At 37.2% G+C, this 27,697-nt stretch overlaps 1 protein-coding gene across 6 annotated transcripts; it reads right to left on the minus strand.

The window, feature by feature from the left end:
- Positions 1-1,898: 1,898 nt before the first annotated feature.
- LOC145326231 (uncharacterized) lies at positions 1,899-27,697 on the minus strand. 6 transcript variants are annotated; one of them, XR_013881800.1, is made up of 26 exons: positions 27,555-27,697; positions 27,087-27,154; positions 26,822-26,915; positions 26,517-26,616; positions 26,230-26,323; positions 25,721-25,821; positions 25,487-25,577; positions 25,056-25,209; positions 24,632-24,781; positions 24,313-24,372; positions 23,919-24,045; positions 22,983-23,171; positions 22,305-22,433; positions 22,008-22,083; positions 21,628-21,729; positions 17,237-17,344; positions 16,525-16,712; positions 14,202-14,550; positions 13,142-13,562; positions 12,791-12,898; positions 12,439-12,492; positions 11,788-11,850; positions 7,614-7,668; positions 3,101-3,177; positions 2,456-2,657; positions 1,899-2,173 (listed from the first exon to the last, which is right to left on the minus strand). XR_013881800.1 is itself a non-coding variant. In XM_080169423.1 (25 exons), exons 1-25 carry the CDS (start codon positions 27,681-27,683, stop codon positions 2,547-2,549), a joined length of 3,180 nt encoding a protein of 1,059 aa, XP_080025549.1. In that variant the 5' UTR covers positions 27,684-27,697; the 3' UTR covers positions 1,899-2,546. The 6 variants fall into 6 exon arrangements, 5 of the variants coding, with proteins under 5 accessions (XP_080025549.1, XP_080025550.1, XP_080025548.1 ...); XM_080169423.1 differs by having other exon boundaries at positions 1,899-2,657; positions 22,983-23,153; XM_080169424.1 differs by having other exon boundaries at positions 1,899-2,657; positions 16,525-16,691.

The raw sequence follows: 27,697 nt of genomic DNA on the forward strand, positions 1-27,697 counted from the left end.
AAAAAACTACCTTTCTCCCTTTATTTTTTAAAAAAAGGGGGGGGGGCGGGTGGGTGGGTTCAGTGCTTGATGGGCACTTTAAGGGGCAATAAAACTGTATAAATATTACCTAAGTAAATAAAGAGTACAATGGCATTATTTTCTTTTAATATCAATACAAGAGTAATATCAATAAATCCCTGACACCTGTAGAATTATGCTGCAGAGCTAAAAATGATAATAATAGCACACATCGATTTTTATTAGGATTTTAAAGTTTGTTTTTTACTATACTTTTAGAACATTTCGCTTCATACTAATGTTTTTTTCCTTTTTTGGGTAATATTCTCAGATTTTAGAGTATTTTGCTTCATAAATATTGTACTCTAGTATAGAGTAAAATTAGGTCTTTCGATTTCATACATCAATACTCATTAAAATTAATTCTTTATAATATATCAATAAATTAACATAAACATGTTCATTAGATGAACCTTCCCGGGACCTATCGGAAGCAACCCTGTTAAGGAGAATATGGATGGTTAACGATTAGCAAGATTTATCTTTACCTGCAACTATACCTGGATATTATATTCCATATTCATATTGGAGATGGAGTGACCTGGAACTATTCCTGGATATTATTATCCTTGTATTTAGTATAGTCCATGTTGGAGATACCTGGATATAATTATCCTTGTATTTAGTATATTCCATGTTGGAGATGTAGAGGCCTAGAACTATTCCTGGATATTATTATCCTTGTATTTAGTAGAGTCCATGTTGGAGATGGAGAGACCTGGAGCTATACCTGGATATTATTATCCTTGTATTTAGTATAGTACATGTTGGAGATGGAGAGACCTGGAACTATACCTGGATATTATTATCCTTGTATTTAGTATAGTCCATATTAGGGATGGAGAGACCTGGAACTATACCTGGATTTTATTATCCTTGTATTTAGTAGAGTCCATGTTGGAGATGGAGAGACCTGGAGCTATACCTGGATATTATTATCCTTGTATTTAGTATAGTCCATGTTGGAGATGGAGAGACCTGGAGCTATACCTGGATATTATTATCCTTGTATTTAGAATAGTACATGTTGGAGATAAGGAGACCTGGAACTATACCTGGATTTTATTATCCTTGTATTTAGTAGAGTCCATGTTGGAGATGGAGAGACCTGGAGCTATATCTGGATATTATTATCCTTGTATTTAGAATAGTACATGTTGGAGATACCTGGATATTATTATCCTTGTATGTAGTATATTCAATGTTGGAGATGGAGAGACCTGGAGCTATACCTGGATATTATTATCCTTGTATTTAGAATAGTACATGTTGGAGATAAGGAGACCTGGAACTAAACCTGGAATTTATTATCCTTGTATTTAGTATAGTCCATATTGGAGATGGAGTGACCTGAAACTATACCTGGATATTAGATATAGAGAGGATAACGCCCAAATTTAAAACGGTATTTGATCGTTACAGAATAAGCTACATATGTTAAAGATTATTAGCCTTAATTCTTCAACCGTCATAGGACAAGTAGAAAGCTTCTATGAAATGCACAAACTGTTCAGTCCAGCGGTTGACGAGTTATTTTGCTCAAAACTAATACCTAGTTTTAGAAAGAGACAACTTTTACTTACGTGAAAGACGTCGTAAAATACCGGGGGATCTAAAGAGGACAATGGCCGATAAAATGGTGTACATCCCTAATGTTAATACACAAAATTGCCCCTTCTGTAGATTATAATTTATGATTGAAACGTTTGAACACTCATTTTAATTGAATAAGAAAACGTTATTTCAAAACTTTAGGGGCTAGTGTAATAATTAAGCCAATGTCCCATCTCTCTCTGGAAATACCCCAACTAAAGAGTAGCTGCGCTGCTAAATAAATATTACGATAAATAACAATTTATTATCTTTAAAAGAAGCAAAAATTATACAATAATATTTACAATATACATAAAAATTTATGTAAATTGTTACTTTTATAGTCCATTTTAAACATATTAATTTCAAAATATATACACAATGAGATTTTTAAAAGCATACATAATTAAGGACAGAAAATAATCCTTCTGATTTAATATTCAATAAAAACAGTTATAGAGAAATCTAGATAAGGTTGCGTGAATACATTGCAACACAAAATTAATTCGCGGTTTTTGAACTAAAAATATTTGCAAAATTATAAATTAACACCCACTTAATATTGAAATAAATTGAAAATATGGAAGGGGGAAAGTCTTTTCTCTTCTTTATGCCTAAGGTTACGGTATGTCCCCCTAAAGTAAAATATTAAAGCACGAAAAACGTCAACAAATTTTCTATTTATTTCAAAATCAGGGAAAGAATCCTGTTCTCGAGTAAATCCCTCATTTTAACTTTTAAAAATTGAAAAAATTACAAATTCAAGTTCCTGTTAATTCATAAAACTAAAAAAGTTTAAAACCCTGTTACAATGTATGCCTTAGCTACATAAAGTTTATAATGATTTAAACAAAATTGACAACAAGAGAGAGCAACTCCACTCTTCAGTTTACTTATTTCTCCGTTCTTCTGGTTGTCCGTTTGTTGTGATATTTGAGAATGATACTTTGCATGGTTGACTTGTGACTGAACACATTTTGTGAATGCTGTTTGGCCTCCCGTAACTAAAAAAAATAATATCTCATTAGAAACCCTATAATCTAAATTACCTCATGAATTATTATTAATTAGATCTCACATGGATTATCATGTTCTCTAATAAAGTAAACATTTAGCTGGCTAAAACAAGTGAAAAAAAAACTTTTAATTCAATCTTTTTGGTTGGTTCGGAGAAGCTGTGTCTAAATTTTTCAACCAAAAGTTTTAATCTACATATTGGGTAATATAGTTAATCATCAATGAAATCGGGATGTACATAAATTTATCTTCCATTGTCAAATCCCTTTAGATCCCTGTTTTTGTTTTGAATAAAATTGATTAGTTTTAATAAGGACAATATAAAACAAAACACAAAAACTGCATTTTCCTATTTTTAGAAACAAACAGTAGAGTATGAAAAAAATAGGTTCATATTTTCTGTAAAAATCTTTAAAAGGTGTATTTTTACCTGTTCTTGAATAACTTTACTTCTCTGAATATTTGCTTTCAATAACTCCAGGATTTTTGTTAAAGACACATCTTCATCTAAAAACAAAATATTTTGATCTTTCGCCGTATGAATAAAAAAAACTTGTTCTTATAATTCTTTCTTTTCAGTTTTAAACACAAGACAATAATAATAAAGGAGGAGTAGGTTGCGCTAAAAATTCGTAAAGGTGTAAGTTTTAAGGCTTAAAAATAGAAGTAGAACGATAATATTCACTAAATGTGTGTATTTCTTACCTATTAAAAAGAACAATAAACTAAATTTTGTTTTAAAGTTAACATAAGTTTTTATCGTTCTACTACTGTTTTTAACTTAAAATTCATTGAACCTTTTCGGATTTTTAGCGCAACCTACTCCCACCTTTAAACCGACCATAAGCGTGTAGATGGGGGTTATTATGGAGTCACAAGGACTCTGGTAGGAAATAGACAACTTATTCATACGTACTGTACTAAATCAATCATTACTTGGACTAATTTAACCAAATTAGGTTTTTTTTAGGTTTTTGATATTTCATACAACCCCCTTAAGTTATTCATTACAGTAAAATACAATTTTAAAATTTATTTACTGTGTAAATATGCATAAATATGACGTTTTTACTGACAATTATGTTGATTTTTACTCAAAGCATATATCTTGTAGACAATAAAATGATTATAACTTTCGTTCTATTTAAGATAAATTGATGAAATAAAAAGTACATTCAATTTTATTAAGCTGAAAAGTCACTTATTGATATTAAGAAATAATAAACCCCTTTGAGTGGGGGAGGGGGGGGGGGGCGTTGAGTATCGAAATAAGAAACTAATGTAAATTTCTTTTCTACGGTCGGTTTTAATGATTCATATAGCAGCCAAACTGTTTTAGGCAATACCCATTTGTCTGTCTGTCCCTCTGTCTGTCTGTCCTTTTGTCTGTCTGTCCCACCACTTGTCTGTCTATCTGTCTAACTGCCTCTCTTTTGGATTTCAATGAATCATCTAGCATAGCCTAATTGTAATTTGTTAATGCCTCAAAGACTCTCTGTTACTATTTACCTGTCCCTCTGTCTGTCTGTCTGTCCCTCTGTCTGTCTGATCATTCACAGGTTCTCTATTGGATTTTATCTAATTAATTGTCTATTTTAGTAAAATTTTGATAATTCTTCTTGCCCGTCTGTCTGTCTATCTACTGAGTTTCTACCCTTGGTCTAACAGACTTATTCACTTAATTTATAAAAAATTAGATTTAACTAATAATATGGTGGTATCTTGTACCAAGAGATACACAAATAACCTTGTGTTGAAAAAAAACAAATAAAAAATGATTCAATTTCTTCTATGAAAAAAAGTGTAATACATGTTACTTTATTCTCTTTGTACATCAAAAATATGTTTTAAATTTATAATATCAGGTTATATTCCATTAATTTATTAACAACTAAATTTTTTGACACCCCACTTATGACTTTTAACAGCCCCCTTTAACTAAAATCAAGGGTGATTTTATTAAGATTTTACCAAACCTACTTTACATAAGAAATTTATCACATTTTAAATTTTTTTTTTATAAAAAGAGGATTGGGATATATCTCCCTCCCAACATTAACTTTAAAAACTATTGTAAAATATATTAAAAGTTATAAACATATATATCTATCAAGATCATTAAAGGAATTAACTCAAGTTTGAGAAGGGGGGGGGGGGGCTTAATGCAACCATCTCGTAATCAATGCACAAGTTGCACTTAGAATTCGAATTTTGTTACAAAACTTGGCATGAGTAATCCTTGGTACATCTATTTTCCCAAAATGGAACAAAAAGTTGCAAAAGTGACGGCTAACAGCTGGCGGCTCAGTCATTTAGCAGTTTTTGGGCTATATTCAGGGCGAAACTATCATTAATTGCATAGGAATCAACTTTTTGAAACATATTTTTGCTTTAAATATCCATTTTTAAAATTTCTTGTACCAGCTGCTAGAACTGGCTGAAACTGGCTGGGAGCAGCTAAGAGTATGAAGAGTATATAGGGCTTGTGACATGTCTAGGGGTAGGTTTTTTTTGTTACTGAGCTCAAAAATACTACTATAAATAGTGGGGGTCCATCCATTTGGCAGCTGGGGCTGTTACACAGACTGTTAAAAACCTACCTAGAGACACGTCACAAGCCCTATCTACTCATTCTACTCTTGGCCGCTCCCAGCTGTGCTGCGGCCATTAGCAAGCTGCCAAATGAATTTTTTTGTGGTATTTTAAAAGTTAATAAAATAAAATTAATGGTCTTCTTATCAATAAAGGAGGGTTTGGTGCTGGAGGGTGGGCAAAATTGATATATATTGAGCTAAATTTTTTAAACTACCTGGTCCAGTAGTTACTGCATCTAAAAGAAAAACAAAATTAAAATTTTTTTTTAAGTTAGGTAAGAAAAACTGCAAAAATGGAATTTGACTTTGCAGATTTCTTGCTACACCTTCATATGTTATTATTGAGACTGCTCCATTTTTTTGGTAAATTTCAGGTTTATATTGACATACTAGAATTGAAATTTTGTAAAAATCTTTAAAATTGAGATCACACAAGAACTAAAAAAACATTCTTTTTGCAGATTTCAAAAACTTTGAAGTGCTCGTGAGGTCACAATTATTGCATCACAGAAAAAAATATTTAGCATGGGTCATTTTTTTGCTTAAATCAACCACATTTTTACTGGGGGCAAAAAAATTTTCATGGTGGGATGATTTAATCTACAATATATACTTTTGGCTGTTGACAGCTGTTCTCAGCCATTTTTGGCAGCGAAATCTAGAAATTAAAAAAGTGTTTTTAGTAATATGTCCTTGTCCATGACATAAAGTTATAATGTTAATTAAGAAAAGATTAATTCAATGGAAATATTCAATTTTTTATATCCTTATAAGCCATTACCCAGCTGCCACTATTTTTGGTAGTATTTTTCAGCTCAACACCCCTTAAAACCTATCCCTAATGGATGATTCCTACGTAATTATTGCTGGATTTGCCCTGAAAATAGCCCAAAACTGGCTAAACAGCTGAGCAAACAGCCCTTAGCCATTACTTTTCCAAATTTTTGTTCCATTTTGGGAAAAAAGATCTACCAAGTTTTACTCATGCCAAGTTTTGTAATGAAATTCGAATTTTTGGTGCCATTTGTGCATTGATTACATGATGGTTGCCTTAACCCCCCCCCCCCTTAAGCTTAACTTTTTGTTAAATTTTGAAAAACAGACCTACTAAGGATTACACATCCCAATTTTCATAACAAAATTTGGATTAATTGATTATGGGATGGTTGCATTAACTCCCCCCCCCCCCCCTACATATGTATGAGAGTTTCCTCATGTATCAATTTACTAATTAAAAGTTGTACAGTACAGTTGTACAGAATATTGCAAGATTTTTTTAGTAAAGTCTGGTAATTAATTTACCTAAAAATAGATAGCAAAGAATTATCTGAATCAGTGACTTGCTTAAATACACCCTCCTTAAACACCCCCAACCCCACTTTATTTTAAGGGGTGTAAATTTATTTCCTTTATACCCCCTTGGAATTTATAGAGGGGTGTATCTGGAGGGTGTAGGCTCTTGTCAAGAGGGTGGACATGGGTGGACACCTAGGGAGGTGTATCCATCCCCCTTAATTTTACAAGGGTGGTGTAAACAACCCCTATACCAACCTTTTGCACGCCTTTGATCTTAACTATACTTTTAAAGTACATAAAGTTGTAAATTCAGTAACTATTCTACAAAAATTATCTTCCTAAATTGATGTATGATTTTCAGGGTAATCTCCGGTGGACTAAACATTAAAATTTTATGGAAAAAAAGATATCTTTGGAACATGCATGTCTTGAAATTATCCCCCCTTTGTACCCAATACGCATTATTAATTCTAAGTGCGTCAATTTTGCGTTTAAAGATACCCTTAGTTTAAGCATTAATTTCTCCAAAAAATGATGAAAAAAGATACATTTTTTTTGATAAAATGATAAAAGTATATGTAAAATGAAATAACCAGCAAAAAAAATTACAAAATTATGTTAAATAGAACGAAAATTAGAGCGTTTTGTATGCCTTATAAAATGCGTATTTCTCATGAAAATTGTAACGATTTAGTGTGTTGAGTAAAATATTTACAAACTTCCCGCTTTTATAAGTAGCTAGAGCCTTTGTGGAGTATAATAAATTGCCATTAATCGCGATCTCGTAGGAGATCACACGAAGTGTTGGAAGGGTGACGCACATTTTAGATCTCAGTTTTGGATATTTTATTTACTTATTTTCTCTATAAGATAAAAGCGGGGCGTGCAAGATTATTTAATTCTCTCAAATCGCGAAATCGTCATCCTTCCAACACTGCGTATGACAAAGTACGGACGCGAGAAAAGGCAATTTATTAGACTCTACCATGGGACCAACCTATAACCCCCCTTTGCAAGGATCTTGACACGAATCGTAAGATGAAAGATACATACTTGCAGAATTTTCCAGCTTTTGGCTGATTTCCTCCAGTTTTCTTGAGATTTCACACTGAAATTTAATATTAATTATATTAAATAAATTAAGCAATTTTTGGTCAAGTTCAACAGTACTATTCAGCCCCCTATGAGCCTCAGAAAAATCAACCTTTTCCACATTCAAAACCAGCTGGAAGTCTAAACCTAGTCCAAATATTGCAATCCCATTTTTAAAAAAATTCATAACATCTAAACGAATTTAAATTTTTGGCCAAGTCGCGGCTGTCGAGTCCTGGTATTATTAGCTTTTTTTATTGTTTATTCTAACAAATGTGTTGCTGAACATTTTTATATTTTTTTCTTACTTTATATTTGGTTTAATATCCGATCTATTTACTTTTGAGCTATTTTACAACTGAGGAGGTTTATTTATATTTCCCCTCTGATAAAAAGAATAAAAGTAAATTTCCAGAAATAAGGTATAGCCAGCAAGCGAGGTATATCTAAAATAATATTTTGGGGGCAGATAAATAGGTCGTTTACGATGTTATGCCCCCTAAAATCATAAAAAAATCAGCTGAAATTACCAAATATTTTTTTGAATTTATTCCAGTGTCGGTTACAGCTGATATCTATTATCTATCTAGATGCCGAGAAGAAGCCTGTCCGCGGTGCATCTACCAACTTCAGAACATCAGAGGTTGCAAAGTTCTTCGTCCACTCCACTTCATCATCTACATCAGGAGATGCCATCAAGCCTTCATTACTGTTACTTATGAAGTTTTTTCTCGCTTACCTTCCTACCTGCTAGTCTAATCCAACTACTTCTTCTTATGGCCGGAGTAGAACCTAATCCTGGACCTTTTAATCCTAACATCTGTCCCGTATGTAACCTTAAAGTAAACTGGTCAACAAAATCTGCCCTTTGTTCAAAATGCAAGGCTTGGTGTCATATCAGGAAACAGAATAACTGTAGCCAAATTGTCAACTTACGAGAATACAATAAGAACACCTGGTGCTGTCCAAAATGCATAAATCCAACAACAACCTCTGTACCTGTCACTGAAAATATTAAAATACTTCAATTCAACTGCAATGGACTTCGTAATAAAATCATAGAAATAATTAACTGGATGAAGAAGAAAAACATAAAAATCGCTGCATTTCAAGAAACTAAATTAAATGAAGATACACAAATTAACAACATTGGCAACTACACTTTAATTAGAAAAGACAGAACAAGGGAAGCTGGTGGAGGTGTGGCATTTCTTATCCACAATAGCATCAAATTCCAAGAGCTACCAGATATTCAAGATCCTCATATTGAATTCCAAGCCATTAAAATTTCAAATCTGACAATTGCAAACATTTACATCCCTCCAATCGGCAGCTGTACCCAAGGTTATATTCCAAGCATAGATAAATATTTTACCAACTCTGACGCTCTTATACTAGGAGATTTTAACGCCCACGACGCTCTCTGGCACTCCTCTCTTCAAGATGCCAGAGGAAGCTTGTTTGCTGAAGAGATTGGAAATTCTAACTTTGGAGTACTTAACACTGAAAAAGCTACAAGAGTGCCTTCTAATGGCCAACCTACATCTCCAGACATCTCTCTTGCTAGCTACACCCTTCTACCAGCTACAGAATGGGACACTTCTACAACTTTCAGTTCAGACCATCTTCCTCTTATTATCACCATTTCCGCCACAATTGATAAATCCTACAGTGAAAAGAAAACCTTTGTCAACTTTAACAAAGCCAAATGGGATGACTTTACTAAATTCACAGAAGAAGAATTCTCTAAACAACCGGAACCTAATGATGTTTATCAAGCTGAAAAAGTTTTCAGAAAAATAGTCAACAAAGTCTCCAAATTCTGCATTCCAAAGGGAAGAATCAAAGAGGTCTACCCTGAGATTCCTACTGAGGCTGCAAGAAAAATGGAGGCCAGGGATAATCTAAGATCCACAGATCCTACTTCTGAAGATATAAAACGTCTAAATAATGAAATTAGCTCTTTGATTTTTGATCACAAAAAAGAAAAATGGCGAAAAACTGTGGAAGAAATTAGGCCTAGCTCTTCCAAACTTTTCAAACTAATTAAAAGATTAAACGGCAAATCTGCTAGCACTGGCAATAGACCAATCAAATTTAAAGGCAAATATATTTCCTGTCCTGTAAAAATTGCAAATAATTTCAACAAACAATATTCAGCTGTAGTTCATCACAAAAGTTCCAGAGAAAGCAGAATCATCACAGATAACATCAGGAAAAACAACCTTGATAACCAACATGCTCACACTGATGACGAAACTAAAGAAGCTATAAAGAAAAGTAAAGCATCAAAAGCCATAGGTCCTGATAACATCACCAATTTACACCTTAAACACCTGGGAAATAAAGGTATTTCTTTTCTAACCAAAATATTCAACCTTTCCTTAAATTCCAGCAAAATACCAGCAATTTGGAAACAATCAATAATCTTCCCACTTTTAAAACCTGGCAAAGATCCTTCTGACTCTAAATCCTACAGACCTGTGTCCATCCTCTGTCCTGCAATCAAGATACTTGAGCGCCTTGTGCTTCCAACCTTGGATAACCATCTTAAAGTTCCAACTTTTCAACATGGTTTTCGGAAAAACCACTCTACCATCACAGCTCTACATGATTTCAACGAACATGTATGTAAAGGTTTTAATCAGAATCTACCCCCCGACAGAACTCTGCTCGTGCAACTTGACCTTTCAAAAGCATTTGATATGGTAAATCACGATAAGCTTTTGAAAGGACTTAATGATTCTGACCTTCCACCACACCTTAAAAGATGGTTAAATTGTTACCTGAGAGGTAGACAATCTAAAGTACAGTTTAGAAATAAACTATCAACATCCAGGAATGTCCGCACAGGTGTACCTCAAGGGGCAGTTACCTCCCCCCTTCTTTTTTGCTTTTACCTAGCAAATATTCCTGACCCACCAGAAGATATCTACATTATCCAATATGCCGATGATATCTCCATATACACTTCTGGCGTTGATATCCAGGCTTTAACCATCAAGATAAATGCATACCTGGATAAACTACTTGATTTTCTGGATGAAAGAGAACTCCTGGTTTCTCCAGAAAAATCTACAGTCACTCTTTTCTCACCCGATACCAAAGATTACAAAATACACCCTCAAGTCTTTCTTAGAAATAATTTAATCTCCCTTGAAAATAAGCCAAAGTTATTAGGAGTAGTATTTGACTCGCTCCATAAATTTTGTCATCACACTCAGTCTTCCATTAATAATGCTAAACCAAAGATTAATATCCTGAAATGCCTGGCTGGATCAGACTGGGGACAGGATAAAGAAACCCTAGTCAACACCTATAAATCTATTGGCAGAAGTGTCTTAGAATATGGGTGTCCCATCTGGAGCTCTATAATTAGCCCTAGTCAATGGCAAAATTTACAAACTATCCAAAATCAAGCTCTTAGGATAGCTACTGGCTGCTTAAAAATGTCCAGCATAGATCATCTCCATCAAGAAACAAAGGTTCTACCCCTACAACCCCATGCTCAGCTTATTACCAAACAATTCCTGCTCGCTTCACACTTACCTGGCCACCCTGGACAGAAACACCTGGATCGCCCCCCAGACCCAAGACAGATGAAAAAAACTGCCCTTCAATATAAAAACGAAATTAGACGCATTACTCCTATTACAAATAAACCAGAGTTAAAAAGAGGCCTTAAATCTCTGCACACAAAAACCGTTGCAACTGTTAAAAGCAAATATAAGAACAACAGAGTCCTCAACTTCAAACCCCCAGAAATTAGTAAATCAGAGAACACATTAACTAGAAAGGCCCGCTGTTCTCTGTCCCAACTCAGATCTGGTTTTAGCACTAAAGTGAATGACTACAATCACCGTATCAACGAAGAAATTGACAACAAATGCCCAGCTTGTCAAGTTTCCCCTCATGATGTCCCCCACCTTTTCAACTGCAACTCCAACCCTACAGATCTGAATCCTATCGACCTTTGGAAAAAACCGAGAAAAGTAGCAAGATTTCTACAGCTAGATGGCAACCCTGAACCAGACCGATGAAATGGCTACACACACACACATTATCTATCTATTGATTTTCTACCTAACTATCCGATTTTTCTAAATATTTATCTGATTTATTATCTAAAACGTACCTCTCCATCAATAATATCCTCCATGCCCGCAGATAAATGATAAACTTTCCATCCATTGATCTTCTACAACAACAAATTAAGGTCAGCTAAATTTTAGTTTCCGATTGTGTACGTATCACCCTCATCTCAATATTTACTACTAGCTAAGAAGCTTCAAACTTCCAAAAAAAAAATCAACCCTTGAAAAATTAAAACTTTAAATGTATAATAAGTAGTCTTAAAGTATGGATGTATTACCTAATGACTAAATGAATTTTAGCTGTATTGATGAAAATAATATTAAAAATCCTGGCAAACTTGCAACTAACATATTATTCATACTGTCAATTATACAATACATCCATGTACATCTATTTAAACGAGTAAATACATGATCCCCTCTACTGGATTAACGAACTGGCCATTGGCCAAAGAATGACGAGGGAAATAGCAACCTTAATTTACGACAATTTTTCCCCTGTCATAATATCCACGTATATTCTAAATCAATTCGTGTATGCATGAAATAGGAAGGTAAATACAGAGCAATGTATTTGATAAATGAAATTTAGTTTATCAAATGGAAAAGTCCGACTAAAAAGCAAAATAATAATAAAGACAAAATTGTTTTCATTTTCTATACAATAGTTGAAAATAAGACAAAATCTTTACCTGATAAACATATTTTTGATTGGCCAATTCATTAACTGTTGGCTTTTTCTCATCCTATGTAAACAAAATTCAATCAATTTTAATCAATAAAATTAGAAAAATACACGTTTTGCTATTTTGTCTTTTGGCTAACTATATTGTGTAAAAATTTCTCCCTTTCTTGCATAACGTCAGGCTTATGACAAAAAATTAAATAAGTTAGCTATCAATAATTAAATTTCTTGGGATAAAGTTAGCTTTCTAGAAATGATAGTCGAAAAATTTCGTCGCTCATATTACTTGAATGGATCATGTATAACAACAAAAACAAAGGTGTTTGTCTGCTAGAATATTTTGCTGGAAAAAAACTAACCTTTGGTTTAACATCTGAATGTCTTAGGAAATGATTGTGTCTTGACTTCCAGGGTTTGTTGTCCTTCAATGACATTCTTGGCTTTCCTTTTAGTATGCTTGAACCAAACTTAAATTATAAATATGTTATTATTTATACAATCTAATATTTTGTTTTAGTTCTTAAAAGAATTTTTTCTAGGGGCGATTTCTTATGGGAGGTTGGTGGTAATCTCCCACAAAATAGTTATAGACCTTCCCAGGACATATAAAAGCTACATTATAAAGGAAAACATTATCGGTTCAGCGGTTAGCGAGATCCTTATGTACACACAGACAGAGATCCTTTTACTTTATTATTAGGATAAAATACCTTTTCTTTTTCCTCCTCACTAGTCATCTCCTCCTCATCATCTGCCTGATCCGTCTCCTTGCTGTCCCAACTTCCCCAACCACCTCTCTTACCTCCACCCCCTTCGCCGCCACCCCATCCACGTTTCCCTCCCTCCCGCTCATCCCCCCAGCCCCTCCGACCTTTGCCGCTCTCCTCCAAATCTTCCCCTCCCTCCCCGCCCCAGCCGCCCTGCCAATTCTTAACTCTGTCGCCCCAGTCCGGCTCATCACCACCGGCGGCAAAAGCTGCCCGACCTGACCCGGCTTCCTCCCATGCACGACCACCATTGCCGCCCCTTCCCTCTTCCCACTCCATACGATCGCGTGCCCCGATCTCTCGTTTGACCGCCATCCACTCGGGGCTCACATTGTTAGTGCTGGTTGGAGGTAATTGTTGCTTCCTGAAATAAATGTCAATTTTCAACCAACTCGTTAATCAGAGATTGGGAATAGAAGAATTTATATAAATATGAAAAAAGATTAAACAATTTTTTTGAGCGATTCTCTCAAAATGCCTTGTTAAAGGGGTAAGGCATAAATACCAACCCTTCCTTGTTTCAAATCATTTTTCAAATATTTTTGGGGATGGGTAAGTTTGGTGCTTTGAGTACCTACCATTTATTTTTATTTATCTATAATATGGGGTATACAGATTATCAGTCATGATTAAAGAGTTTGCTACATTATTAAATTTGCAATAGAGCTTTAAGTACTACTAATGGAAATCTATTTTGACCTTTAAAAAAAAGTAAGTGTACCCGGGGATCTAAATGGATAAGACAATGGCCAATAAATTCATGTATATTTCCAATGATGATACATAGAAATACCCTTTTGTAGATTACAATTAGTCAATCAACCCAATGAACCAACAAATCAAAATTAAATAACAGTCCTCAAAGTTGTTGAGCCTACGAATAATAAAACGTTATTTTAAAACTTTTGGGGCTAGCTTAATAAATATCCCAATGTCCCCTACCTTCCTAACTTATGTTCCACTTTGAAAGAAAGAAAATTAAGACTAGAATCTTTGCGATTACCTTGGCTTCTTACGTGGCGTAAGTTCTTGCATAGATGTCATCTGTGTTGTTACTGTAGACACAGTTGTCTGATGCTCATCGCCTGACAGAGCAGCAGAACTTGGGGCCGACACCGTGCTAGATCCGCTGCTTGAATCCGGCCGAGCAGGTGGAGTCATAGCCGGCTGCCGACTGCTTGGCGGTGTGTGAGATGACGGTGGCTGCGACTTTATTGGAGTTCCGTCACCGTCTCGTTTGCGAAGGATGGACGGGCGGGGAGAACCGGGTACTTGTTTGTCCTGGTCTGCCGGACCCCCGCTGGCTGTCGGCATTACAGGCGTGATTTTAGCCGGGCTTAAAGTTGCAGGTCCTAAATAAAGTTTGGTAAAATAACTGAAGAAAAATAGATCACTCATAAGATGAACCCTACATACAGAGCGACCACCGCCTTTTTGATATTTATATTGAAAATAACGTACTACAAAAAAATTACAATGAACACAATAACGTACATTTTTTGAAAAAATAACGTACAATAACGTACCATAAAACACATATACATCTATAATACAAAGTAGTACAATGTCTGTCTGTCTGAAGCTTAAGATCTCAGTAACCACTAAACCGTTTGGGCTCTACTCATCAGGGAATATACCTACTGGTCCTGGGATGGTTTTAAGCTATTTTCTTGGGGGGTGGGACACCCCAAACTCCCACCCCACAAAATGAAAAATACCCCCTTTAAAAAAAAATTCTTTTTAAAACTGAAATCAAAAAAGAAAAGTTGAGTTCGACTTCCCAACCTCCCCCCCCCCAAAAAAAAAAATTCCTCCCCCCCCAATTTTTTTTTACTTTTTCTTTATTATTCTAAATAACAGCTCTTGATTAAACCTCTTGGGGCAAAGCCCCTAAGAGGCTAGGGGCGAAGCCGCTAGTATATCTATAATACAAAGTAGAACGATGTCTTTCCGCTAGTATTTATAGAAAGTAGTATACATTATATCAACTTTTGGATTCAAATTAAGGAAAAAACCCTTTAACTATAAAATATCAACATCATGTTCTATATTTTGATCTGAAAAAAATCACAATTGTTTAAATTTCTCATTTACATAATTTATATCATGTAAAAATATGGAGACATAATTGAAAGTTTATGTAAATTACATTAAATCTTTAAATGGCGCGCAGAGTGCGCCGGAAATTTTTTTTACCCCCCTCAAATCTGTTTTGGGTGTTAACTACTCCCCCTTAATTACCTCCCTACTTTGCAGCGTTTCGGAGCCGTTTGATTTTGGTGCGGCTCCGGCTCCGCGGACCCGTATCTGGAAATACGGCTCCGGCTCCAGCTCAGACTCTAATCTAAAATCAAGAAAAACTCGACATATATTTTCCCCCCATAAAAAAATATTTTTTATTATTGACTTTTGAAGTTTTTAAAAGTTTAATTTTTAATAAAAATGGCCTTGAAAAACTTAAAAATTAATAAAAAATAATAAAAATTTGCACATGACAAAACAGAGTTACCAAATTATAATTTATAAAAAATCTCTTTATTTATCTAGTCCGGAGCCGGAGCCGTATTTTAACGAAAATTACGGCTTCAGCAAAATATGGCGGCTCCACGGCTCCCGGCTCCGAAACACTGCTACTTTGTATTATAGAAAGTAGTATCTCATTCCTATAAGTACAAGAAAACATAAATATCAACTAAAAATTATCTTGCTAATTGATGAACAAATATTATACTCTTTTAAAGTTTAACTTTGCATATGTCCTGATAAGGTTTGTAATGGGTTTAGAGGATTTTTTTTAATTTATTGAAATGCTTGATTGAGTTTTTTTTTATTTTATGGAAGCTTCACTATGACGTCATATATCCCAGGATAAATTAGTAAAATTTGTAGTTTTTATGAAATACAAATACATTAATGATTACTAATACTAATCATACATTACAGAAAAACGTACAATAACGTATGCTGAAATGTTCATATTGTACACAAAAATCAATAACGAACAAAAACGTACCAAAAAACCTAAAAGTGGTGTTCAATATGAACATATTGAACATAACGTACATAGTGGTCACCCTGTACATAACAAAATCTTTGTTTTCCGCTGCCTCTCTATAACTATGTATCCTATATCTCTGTATCCTTTTTTTCTGTCCCAGTATCTTGAACTATTTAAGATTTTATCATACTGTGTTATGACTTAAGACATACTCCATGAGTCCTATGTCCATGACTAATCAAACAAACAATGACTGAATACATTCTCATATTTTATGACATAAGTTCATAACATTACCAAAACTGTATGGATTACAATTATTTTCTACCTGTGTGTACATGAAGAGCAGAATCCTGGTGGCCTCCATGGCCTCCTGGAACCGCCAGATGAGCAGCAGCTCCTGGCGGCAAGGTTGTTATGGTCACGGAGTTCTCCGAGCGTCCTGTGTCATATCTGATGGTTGGGGTAAAACTTGGCATGGTCATCGCAGGCACCCTGATATCAGACCAATAAGTTCTAGGAGCAACCAAAATTAGCTTTTAATACAGGAAATATATTTAGCCATCACGAAACAAAGGAAGACGGGATTAATGTATCAATCTCGGAATCTAAGTAATAAAACACAGGGGTGTATATTCTGCACCGGTTACCCTGAGCTGGATCTTTAAGTCATTTTGATGGTGCGCCATATCGGGGCGATCTAACTTTCCACCAATGAGAGGACAGCATTGTGTGAAATGCCGCGCTGTGATTGGCTGAAATTTGGCGCACCCCGATCTGGCGCACCATCAAAATGATTAAAAGATGCAGCTCTGGTAAATGGGGAGGGAGATAAAAAAAATATATGAATAGAGGGTAAAAAATTAAGAGCTATATAACAATATTTATCTTTCTATGTTTCAAAATATCTTGGGCACAGTCTTTTACCCCCCCCCCCCCTCCCCTCCTCCCCCTAAATATAAAAATAAGTAACATTTCAAGTTTTGGAACCATAAACGTACGCTTCGCTAAAATCTTTCTTGATCTACCTAACACCATACCTAACATTTCTGTCCGAAATGGTCAAGTTAACCGGAGCCGACTGTGTGGGAGGTCCACCGTGACCGCTAAGGTCGCCTCTGCTAGCCCCACCAAGGTCTGGCGCTGACCTGTCAAACAATGCATTAATTAATATTATTTCTTAAGTTAAATCCTTACTTAAAAGTAACAAGATGTTTGTCTGTAGCTTAAGATCTCGCTATCTGCTGTACTGATAGTGATATGGTTTTGTTTGAAGAGAAGCTTATTATGGTGCCAGGGAAGTTTAAAAGGTATAAATAATAAAATTTTATTCGTTGGTTAACGCTCTTCTTATAAATCCGAAATATTATTAGATTGTTGCTACTTTTTCCATGGGTAATGATAAAATCGCTCCAAAAATGATTAAAACATAAGTATTAAGTTGTTGTTGTTTTGGCTGCTCATAGTCAGTTTCCGGTCCGGGTAGTCATCAGTGGGGTGAGGGGGGGGGGGGCGTGGGCTTATGGTGGGGGCTCTGGAGGGGGGCGTTGGAGGGGAGGAAGGCTGGTGAAACTTGGATGGGAGGAGAGGAAGGCAGCTACATGGGTGGGATTTTGCCAGAGGTCCATAGGAGTAAGATTTGTAGGATTATTTGGGCATGAAAAGAGGTGCTGGACTGTTTCTGGGGTAGGATTAACAGGACAGGATGGGCAGTTGGGGGTAAGAGAAGCGTTGATGGAATGGAGGTAGCTTTGGAGTTTAGGACAATAGTTGGATCTTAATTGGGAGAGGATGGTTCTGTAGTGCCTGGGGAGTTGGATTTCGGAGGGGTTGATGTCAGGGGGAGCTTGATTAAGGACAGGATTAGGGGGGTAAGAATTTATGGCTTGGGTGACAGCTGAGGTGTGGAGTCTGGAGATTGTGGATTTGTAGTTTGTGGGAAGGAGGGTGTTGTCGGGGGAAAGAAAAGGTTGGAGAGTAGGAAGGAACATGGATTGAAGGGTGGATTTTTTGGATCTAGGGCCAGGGGGGGTTGTGACGTTGTGAAAGGATGGGTGGGAGGGGCGGAGGGAGGAGGCCAGGTATTGGGAACAAAGAAGGGAAAGGTGGTTCCGTACTGGTAGGATTTTGGTTTCTTGGTGGAGGTGGCTGATGGGAGATTTTTTAGTGGAACCAGTACAGATGCGGAGGGCTTGGTTTTGGAGGACTTGGAGTTTGTCAATGTTGTTTTTGGAGGTGTTAGGGAACCAAACAGGACAGGCATAGGTGGTGATGGGGCGGAGGAGGGTGTTGTAGGTGGTGAGGAGAGTCTCCTTCTGGTGGCCCCATTTGGTGCCAGCCAGACATTTGAGGATTCTAAGGCGGGAGGAAATTTTTGAGGAAATGGTGGAGACATGGGAACTGAAATTGAAAAAGGTGTCAAAGGTAACTCCAAGGATTTTAGGGGTTTTCTCAAGGGGAAGGATGGAGCCGTTGATTTGGACTTGAGGATGGAGGTTGGATTGGTGCTTGCGGTCAGAAGTGAAGAGGGTGACAGTGGATTTGTTGGGAGCTATGGAGAGGCCGTTGGTGGAGGCCCAGTCAGCGATTGAGGAGAGGTGGGAGTTGATGGATTCAACTGACTGGGGGATGTTAGGGGAGGAGTGGAAGGAGTTAAGGTCATCGGCATAGGAGGAGGTGTGGGCAGGGGGAATGTGGGGGGCATCTGCTATGTAGAAGTTGAAGAGGACTGGGGAGATAACAGAGCCTTGGGGGACGCCAGTGTGGACAATTTTAGGAGAGGCATTGGTGTTTTGATAGGAACAGAAAGCCATCCTGCCACGCAAGTAGCAGGATAGCCATCTAATGATGTTGGGATGAAGGTTGGAGGAGGAGATTTTTTGGAGAAGGAGGTGGATGGGAATGCAGTCAAATGCTTTGGAAAGGTCGATGGAGGCAACAGTTGTGCGGCTGGGGGGGAGGTTTTGATTGAAGCCATTGGCAATGGTGGTGGAAAGGTTGAGTAGGGAGGAGGTGGTGGAGTGGAGGGGTTTAAAGCCGTGTTGTGAGGGGTGGGTGGAGAGGGATTGTTTAAGGTAGGGGAGGAGTAGGCGTTCAAGGACTTTTGCTGCAGGACAGAGGAGGGAGATTGGGCGGTAGGAGGTGGAAAGGTCAGGGGGTTTACCAGGTTTGAGGAGGGCAATGATTTTGGATAGTTTCCAAATGGCAGGGATGTTGGCAGCGGAGATGGAGAGGTTGAAAAGTTTAGTGAGGTAGGAGATGCCATTTGGACCAAGGTGTTTAAGGTGAAGGATGTTAAGGTTGTCGGGGCCAAGTGCAGAGGAATTGGAGGAATTTTTAATTGCTTCAAGGACAAGGGCAGGGGTAAAAGGTTGGAAGTTTCTGTTGAGGTGGTTGCGGCGGCGGATTTTACGGATAATTTTTCTGGAGAAAGGGTTGGAAGTATGACGGGAGACAGAGGTGAATTGACTGGTGAAGGATTCGGCAATGTGGAGGTGGGAGGTGTGGACTTTGTTGTTGTTGAAGGAAATGGGTTGGTTGGAGGGAGGGGAGTTGTTTTTGCCGGAAAGGGACTTGAGGAGGGACCAGAATTTGGAAGGATTTGTTCTATGGTCGGATTTGGAAAGGGTTTCTTGCCATTTTTTGTTGGAATGTTGGTTTACTATTGAGGAGATTTGGTCATTAAGGATTTGAATTTGAGGATCATGGGGGTTGGTTTCTCTTAAGGAGTCTCTTTGCTGGATAAGGGGTTTAGCAGACTGAGGGAGGGTAGGGTTGGAATTTTTGATGAAGCCAGCAGGAACAGTGTGTTTGGAGGCAGTTTTGAGGATTTGGCGGAAAGTGGCTTCACCTTGGGAGCAGGAGGAAGGGTCAGGAAGGTCTTCAAAAAGGGTTTCAGTTTCTCAGTCTGCTTTATGGAAGTTGTGGAAGGTTTTGACAGGGCGGGGGGTTCTGGTGATTTCGGGAATGGAGAGGAGAATGGGAAGGTGATCAGAACGGAGGGTGGTAAGGGTGTGCCAGGAGAAATCAAGGGCAAGGTGGGCAGAGCATAAGGAAAGGTCAGGGGAGGTAGGTTGGCCATTGGGGGGAAGGCGGGTAGGGGAATCCTCGTTGAGGAGGCAAAGGCTGCTCTCATTGAGAGCTTCCAGCAGAGCCTCCCCACGATTCATGGCAGATTGGTCAAGGGTAATGGAGTTCCAGGCAGGGTTGTGGGCATTGAAGTCACCGACTAGGATAAGGTCATTTGGATTTTCAAAAAGGAGGTTAAAGTCAGGGGTGTATTGTGGGGGGCAGGAGGAGTGTGGGGGGAGGTAAAGGTTGATGATTTGTAGAGGGGAGCCATTGCGGGAAATTTGGATGCCATCAACCTCAAGGGGGCCATTGGAGAGGTGGTTGAGGTTAAGGTGTGTGAAGGGGATGTCTTCGGCAATGAGGAAGGCTATTCCTCCACCAGGTCGGTCTTGTCGATCCTTCCTGATGAAGTTATAGCCAGGGAGGGGTTTAGGATTGGATTTGCAGGAGAGTTTAGTTTCTTGGAGGCAGGTAATTGGGATGTTAAGGGTTGAAATAAGGTTGTGGAGTTCATCTTGGGTGGTAAGGAGACCGTTACAGTTGAATTGGAGGATGAAAGGTTTACCAGGAGGTTTGCGGGGGGCAGGGGTGGGGGGAGGAGGGGGCGGGGGTGATTGTGGGTGTGGTGGTGATGGAGGTGCTGTTGGGGAAGGTGGGGGAGACGGGGAGTTGGGTGTGGAGGGTGAGGGAGGGGGGGAATTTTGGGGGGAACAGGAGGGGCATATCCAGAAGGGGGAGTAGTGGGTGGAGGATGGAAGGAGGGAACATTTGGGGTGGACCCATTGGAGGCAGGAGTTACATTGGAAGGAGCCAGTGGATTTTGTAACACCTAAGGAACAGATAGGGCATGGAAATTTGGGGCCACGGGATTTAGGTGGGGGTGTTGATTGTTGGGGGGAAATGGGTGAGAAGGGGGTAGGGGAGGCAGAGATGCAGGGTGGACAGGACCAGTTAGAATTGTATTCGGATTTGGATGAGAGGAGGGAACATTTGGGATGAACCCAAAGTTGGCAGGAGTTACAGAGGAAGGCACCAGAGGAGCGGGTTATGTTGCGGGAGCAGGTAGAGCAAGGGTATTTGGGACCAGGATTTGGATGGATGTCGCCAGAGAGGATGAGGGGAGGAGGGGGGGGGTGATGTTGGATGTGGTTATGGAGGGTTGGAGTTGAAAGGCCTCCAAGGCCTCCAGAGCTGACAGGGGCTGACTTAAAAGCCCTTTAGGCCAGCCCCGTGGGGGAAACCCGGACGGGAGACATGGCTGTCAGAACAGGTGGTTTGGTGCAGGTTTGCCCGGGGGTGTACATCTTCTTCTCCTCCTCCCCGGATAGGTCCACTGCGGAAAAGCTTGCTAAGTATATACCTAATATTTGTAGATAAGTTTGTAGGAACCTGCCTGGGACCTCCAGGTTCTGATCTGGTGACTGGCAGGTACACAAATCCTGGGCTGGATCCTGCAAGGTCCCTAGAAAGATAGATACTAATTAGTCAAGTTAGATAGACAGAAAGATGAATAAAATTATGGTTTTCTTGCTAATTGTTTTTACCATAGAATAAGTAAATAAAGGAGGGTGGATAGGTATTTTTAATTTGTTTGTTATAAGTTTAGGTCATATTAGGTTTGGTTATCCCCGCAGGGACCTATACAGAAGATATAGTACCCGCTCAAAGGGTACTTTTGTCTTTTAAAGAAAACACTAACTGGATAGAAGCTACTTTTTCTACGTATTTTATTAATAATACCTTGGTTGGCTTTGTTGAGGTGTTACTCTTGCTATCGGTATGGACGCTGCGCTCGCAGCAGATAAACCAGGCTTAACTAAATTAAAACATACAAATCAAGCAAATAAAAGAACTTCTTAGATATTAGTTAAAGTTTAGAAAATAAATAAATTGTTTAAAGTTATATTCTTAGTTTTGTAGTAGTGAACAGTTAAATTGTTGGTCAAGTTTTAACACAATATTCTATTGCCTTCTAAATCGTTACTTATATTTCAGTCAATATATTTTGCCCAGTGCACATTCAAAATAAAACCTTACTGTGTGCTCCAGAATATGGTAGGGTGATAGTCCTGGGGGTGGTAATCTGTACAGTGCCCCCTCCGGTAATACTACCCAGGGCCGCACTGCTTAGGGGCGGTCCTGCTGTGGCTATTAAAGTTGCGGGTCCTGTAATTATGTGTTTTTTAGTTCGTGAATTTTTGTTACGATAAGAGATAAGAAATTTAATTGTAGCCCTATTAGCTGCATCCAGCCAACAAACCTTATAGACACTTGAATAAAAACTTATGGCTGCGCTCCTACCCACTTGAGGCTCTTGTCAGTACGGACTCTTGTGGAGTTTTACCCGGGTATAAGGTATAACCAACAAGCGAAATAAATCTAAAATAATATTTGGGGGACAGCATACAGAACTATATGTTGCCTCCTAACGCCAGCTGAAAATCGCATATAGGTTTCGGCACTTTTTTTCGAATTGATTTCGTTGTTATATAAGCTGGTATAAACCTAGTTATAAATAATGGTCTAAAAAAATAAAATTACAAAGCTTCCCTGATAAGCAAATATAAAAAAATTATATTTTTTTCCAAACACATACAAACCTTTACGTACACTGTCTACTATGCAATGCAATTTTATCAAATATTTTGGTAAAGTGTTGAAATAAGGTTTTGTGATTTTCGATTATTATTGCAACAGATTTCAAGAGTGAATTACTAAAATGACACATTCCTGATGGACCTCCTTGGGAGGTGATGAAAGTTGCGCCTCCAGATCCAGCGGTCATCAGCGCAGCCTGTGATCCTGCAGCCATCAGGGCGGCCTGAGAACCAGCGGTCAACAGTGCGGCTGGCGATCCAGCTGTCATCAGGGCTGCGGCCCCAGTACCTGCCATATAGGTCGCAGCTAAATAGAGGTGAGTGTAAATTCAAATCTAAACTATATAAACTAATAGATATCTTAAACTGCACAAAGGGGTAGTTGCAAGAAATGCATTTAAACTTGAATTTAGTGAACTGCATATTTTTAACGTTCAATGGTTTAAACTAAATTTATAGGGCATATATTTGAAAGTATTTCAATTTTCTACCATGTAAATTAAAAAATATCAACACTTGAAAATCGTATTCTTATGATTTAGGCAATTTATATACCTGGCTTATTTTCACAAAAACAGTATGACTAATTTAGTGATATCTAATTGTTTGTTATTTATTGTAATCCAAAATTATTTAAGTTTGATGTTATATTTGTAACTTAGGTATACTTTATATCGTTTTTCAAGTTTTCAAATAAACATTATTTGAAAAAAAGAGATTTAAAGAAAAAAGAATAAAATAAAAAGGAAATTTTTTGAGACATTGCAATGTTATGCAATCATTTGATCTAAAGGCCGACATACACATTTTCTTTCAAAATATATAGTTTTAAGCTAACATATAAATAGTTGGTAGGTATTTTATTTTAATTCCAATTGGCAAACAGTACATAAGATCACAACTTTTCAAATTTGTATAAAACCTAAACACTATGAAAAATAAAAATATGATGTAATATAACAATGGGCTATAAAAGTACATATAAATTGAGAGAAAACACCTTACAGAAAAAAAGTCCCGCTTTCAAAAATAATTCCGTAGAGTTAAATCTAACCTGAAGACATGAGTGTGGCTGTTGAGTTAACGGTCATGACCGGACCACCTGTCGTAGAAATGAGCTGACCGGAGCTAGCGACTATCCGCTGTACCCGGGGCTTCGGTCCAGAGGGTACCATTGGAACCTAAAATATTAGTACTTATACCAAAGGAATAGTTACAATGGGACTGTTTCACGAAAGAGATCACAGTGATTAAGAAAAATTGCTACATTACATCCAATTATTTTAATGCCACTTGATCAGTATCATGGAACTTCCCAACTTATCATTAGTACTTTATTTACAATTAAAAAGATACTTGACCCTATAAAACTAAGGCAGGTATTGTCATAAAATCATACTTCTGGTGTGTGTACATTGTACAATGTACATAAGTGTGTGGGAACATACCTGTATGTGTGTGGAATGTGTGAGGGGTACCAGAGGTGAAGATGCCCATCTGGCAGACCCCTATGGATGGATAGCATAGATAGATAGATAGCAAGATGAATATATTTAAATAAAAGTTACGGAGGTACAAAAGTATATGATCTAACTATAATGCTTAATTAGATAGTAAAATAGATAGAAAGATGATAACAGAAGCTGTACACAATCTCTCAGGAATCTGCTAAATGGTACCTAACAATTATGATTGTTTGAAGTTATTTTTCGAAAATTTATTAGATAAAAATAATTATAGGTTAACTTTAGATTCACAATTGATTACCTGAATATGAGTGGCAGGAGTGAGAGAAACTAGTGGGGTTGGACTAACCATCCTCGCTGTGCCGGCTGACAGAGTACCTGTGCTCCTGCTTACTTGCCCCATAGGACCTGTGCCACCGTGCTTTAATGCCACTTGGCTAGCTACACCAACCTTTAATATTACAGTTTATATTAGAAGATTAATCAAAATGAATGCTATTTGTAAAAGCATTTTTAAGACTTTGTTTTAATGTGGTATTGTACCTCTATGCCTAAGAAAGAGTGCACTAATTTCGTATAGCTATCTGCAAATAAATTTTTTTGACCATACGACCATAAATCTTAAAGTATTAAGGCCATTCATATTTAAAAGGCATTGCTCTTGTTAATTTTTACTTTTAGAATTATTGTGGTTGTGCAATTAACATAGCGTAGCTATAATATACCTGTGGAGAAATTCCTAATCCAAGGTGAGATTGCTGAACAGTCAAAGGTTTAATTCCCGGACTTAGCATGCTTTTAGAAACAGTCACCGTTTGTGCTCCCTGGCTTGTTGCACTTGTCATACCCCTACCATCCATTGTTGGTCTTGCCACTGGCCTAAAAACAAATAATATAGATTTTTTAATGAAAATCTAAACGTAGTAGAACTTATAGTTAAAGATTTGTGGGTCTAAGAAGCTTTTAAAATCTACTTTCTTTTTCTTGTATATGAAGAAACAAATCAAGTTAGGTATATCTAGAAAAATGTTAAAAATATGGAAAATGAATTATATCCTTACTCATTGATTTTTACAAGGTCCTCACCAATCAAATTCATAGACATGTTTTTGTTCTGTAACTAATACATTATTAATTTGTTTAAGTCTAATTCTACCTGAAGGATACTGCAGTCATGGTGACGGGAACCTGTCTGCTCCCAGGAACTCCGACTGGAACCACTGTGGCCGGTCGCGGACCTCGTGGGGCTAAAAAAAAAGGTAAATGTTAGGAAAATTGACAATGGTAGGTATTCTTTTTACCTAGTTTTTTATTTGGATATTAGAAATATATCAAAAAATACCAATAATAAAATAAAATTATTTAACTGTTAACTTGTCTTTACTCATACCTGAAGATGATACAGTAGGTCTAACTTGATGGGTGACCAGTTGACCGGGAAGAATGGACTGAACCTGGGCTCCACGAATCATTGGCGCAGACAATGATGGCCTAAATAAATAATTGAAGAAAAGACTGAATAAAAAAATTAAAACTAGTTTAACAGCCTTATAACATTATTTTGTAAAAATGCAACCCATCGTATTAATGTGTTAAAAAATATTGTAGGGAAGGGACACTAGGCTGTTTATTACACTAGTCTCCAAAGTTTTATAATAACGATTTTTTTATTCCATGGCTTAATAACTTTGGAAACTTTCATTGATTTTGATTGGTTGGTTCATTAAGTTGAGTGTCCAGGCGTTTCAACTACTAATTCAATTATAATCTACAGGAGTATTTTGTGCATCATCAATCATCATTGGGGGTGGCCAATGTCCATTTATATCCCTGGTAAAAAACAACTTTAAACTACCTATAGCAAAAGCTGTAAATCAACGAATGATATTATAAGTTTACCTTGTTGATTGAGGAAGAGAATGTCTGGCGGATGGGGGCGCAGCTAACACAGGTCTGGTGCCAGGTCTCACTTGTGCCAGTGATGTAACACGACCTAAAATACGTGTCAGTGTCACTGAAGAAAGATGCTAAGATTTTGTGTGGAAACACTCATAATGGTGTATCAATAAAACAATGTAAGTATTATTAATTTCAATTGATTAAACATTGTTAGTGAATGAATACACATAAAGGAGTGGTAAAGCATTTAAAGAAACTTTCCTACGAATATCAAAGATAATATAAACCTGTATTTGGTAACATGGTAATGTTGGACACAGAAAGTGCAGGCTTCGAAACTGTTACTCCGCCGACCATTGGCCTTCCAGGCGCGGCGACTACTGAAACCTAAAATAAAAAAAAAAAACTTCCATTGGGTCCATAAAAATTATACCGTTTTTAAATTGAATATTATTAAAAATAAATAGTTATAAAATCTATTTCTTTATATACCCACTAAATCATTTTGTGTAATAATGGTTTGTTTAGCTTTAACTTCACATGATCAGTCCTATTTCATAAAGTAAAAATGTTAGTCTGTCCTTTTCTGTACCTGCGGTGCAATTATTGTTGGCCTTGTGAGAGGATTTGTGCTGACTGAACCCACTGGAACACGTTGAATTGAAGCTCCTGACACACTTGGAATCCTACAAAAATTATATATTTAATATTTATATTAACATTGGTCATAAATAATCGAATAATTGATCATATTTCTTAAAAAGCGGCGTATTCAAAGTTTGTTGTACTTGAATTTTAGATGTCTAGTGAAAATCGGATATACAAATAATATAGAAAAGTACTAACAATATTTTCACCTTATTTGTGCCAAGGAATTTCCAGATTTTACAAGATCGACGGGACCAGGACCAATTGTCATAGTAACCTAAAATAAAATATTTTTGTTTTTATTTTCTTATTAACAAAACTACTCTGTAGTTTCTTTATTTTTACAAAGGTTATTTTAAGTTAGGGTAGGTGATTGCCCCGAAGGGTTAGAGTCGATCCACCGCAAGGGCTAGATATAGGGGGAGAAGCTATTGTGAAAATATGAAGAAACCCGCATCTTCATTTCCTTCACATGACCAGAAATAGGATTTAATCAGCTGCTATTTGAACCAGATCTTAAGTTTCTATACTTAACATGCATTATGTGACCTGGGGAGAGTAATAAGGCATCGCCTTCAAAATAGCTCCAAATATGAAGCCATTCTTCTGAAGAATAACCCAATGAAAATAGACCCCACACAGTTCATTTACAATTAAAAAGCTGATTAACTACTTACCCCTTGTTGAGAAATATGTGCAGGGGGAGGGCCCACCATCGACTGTGGCTGGCTGTGGCTTGGGAGGCCTCCACCTTGAAGGGATAGGTTCGTCGGGGGCCCTCCACCCCCTAAATCTTTTCCGCTCATTATTAACTATAATA

The sequence above is a fragment of the Acartia tonsa genome, chromosome 8 (assembly GCF_053477335.1).
Source record: "Acartia tonsa isolate MP-2025a chromosome 8, ASM5347733v1, whole genome shotgun sequence".
Taxonomy (NCBI): Eukaryota; Metazoa; Arthropoda; class Copepoda; order Calanoida; family Acartiidae; genus Acartia; species Acartia tonsa.

What these genes read in the sequence shown, in the direction of transcription:
- LOC145326231 (XM_080169422.1), bottom strand. Translation starts at nt 27,683, where the DNA reads ATGAGCGGAAAAGATTTAGGGGGTGGAGGGCCCCCGACGAACCTATCC. An exon ending in CAACAATAATTGCACCGCAG is followed by an intron (nt 26,617 to 26,821) that starts GTACAGAAAAGG and finishes TTTTTATTTTAG; the next exon opens with GTTTCAGTAGTCGCCGCGCC. An exon ending in ACCTACTGTATCATCTTCAG is followed by an intron (nt 25,578 to 25,720) that starts GTATGAGTAAAG and finishes CTTTTTTTTTAG; the next exon opens with CCCCACGAGGTCCGCGACCG.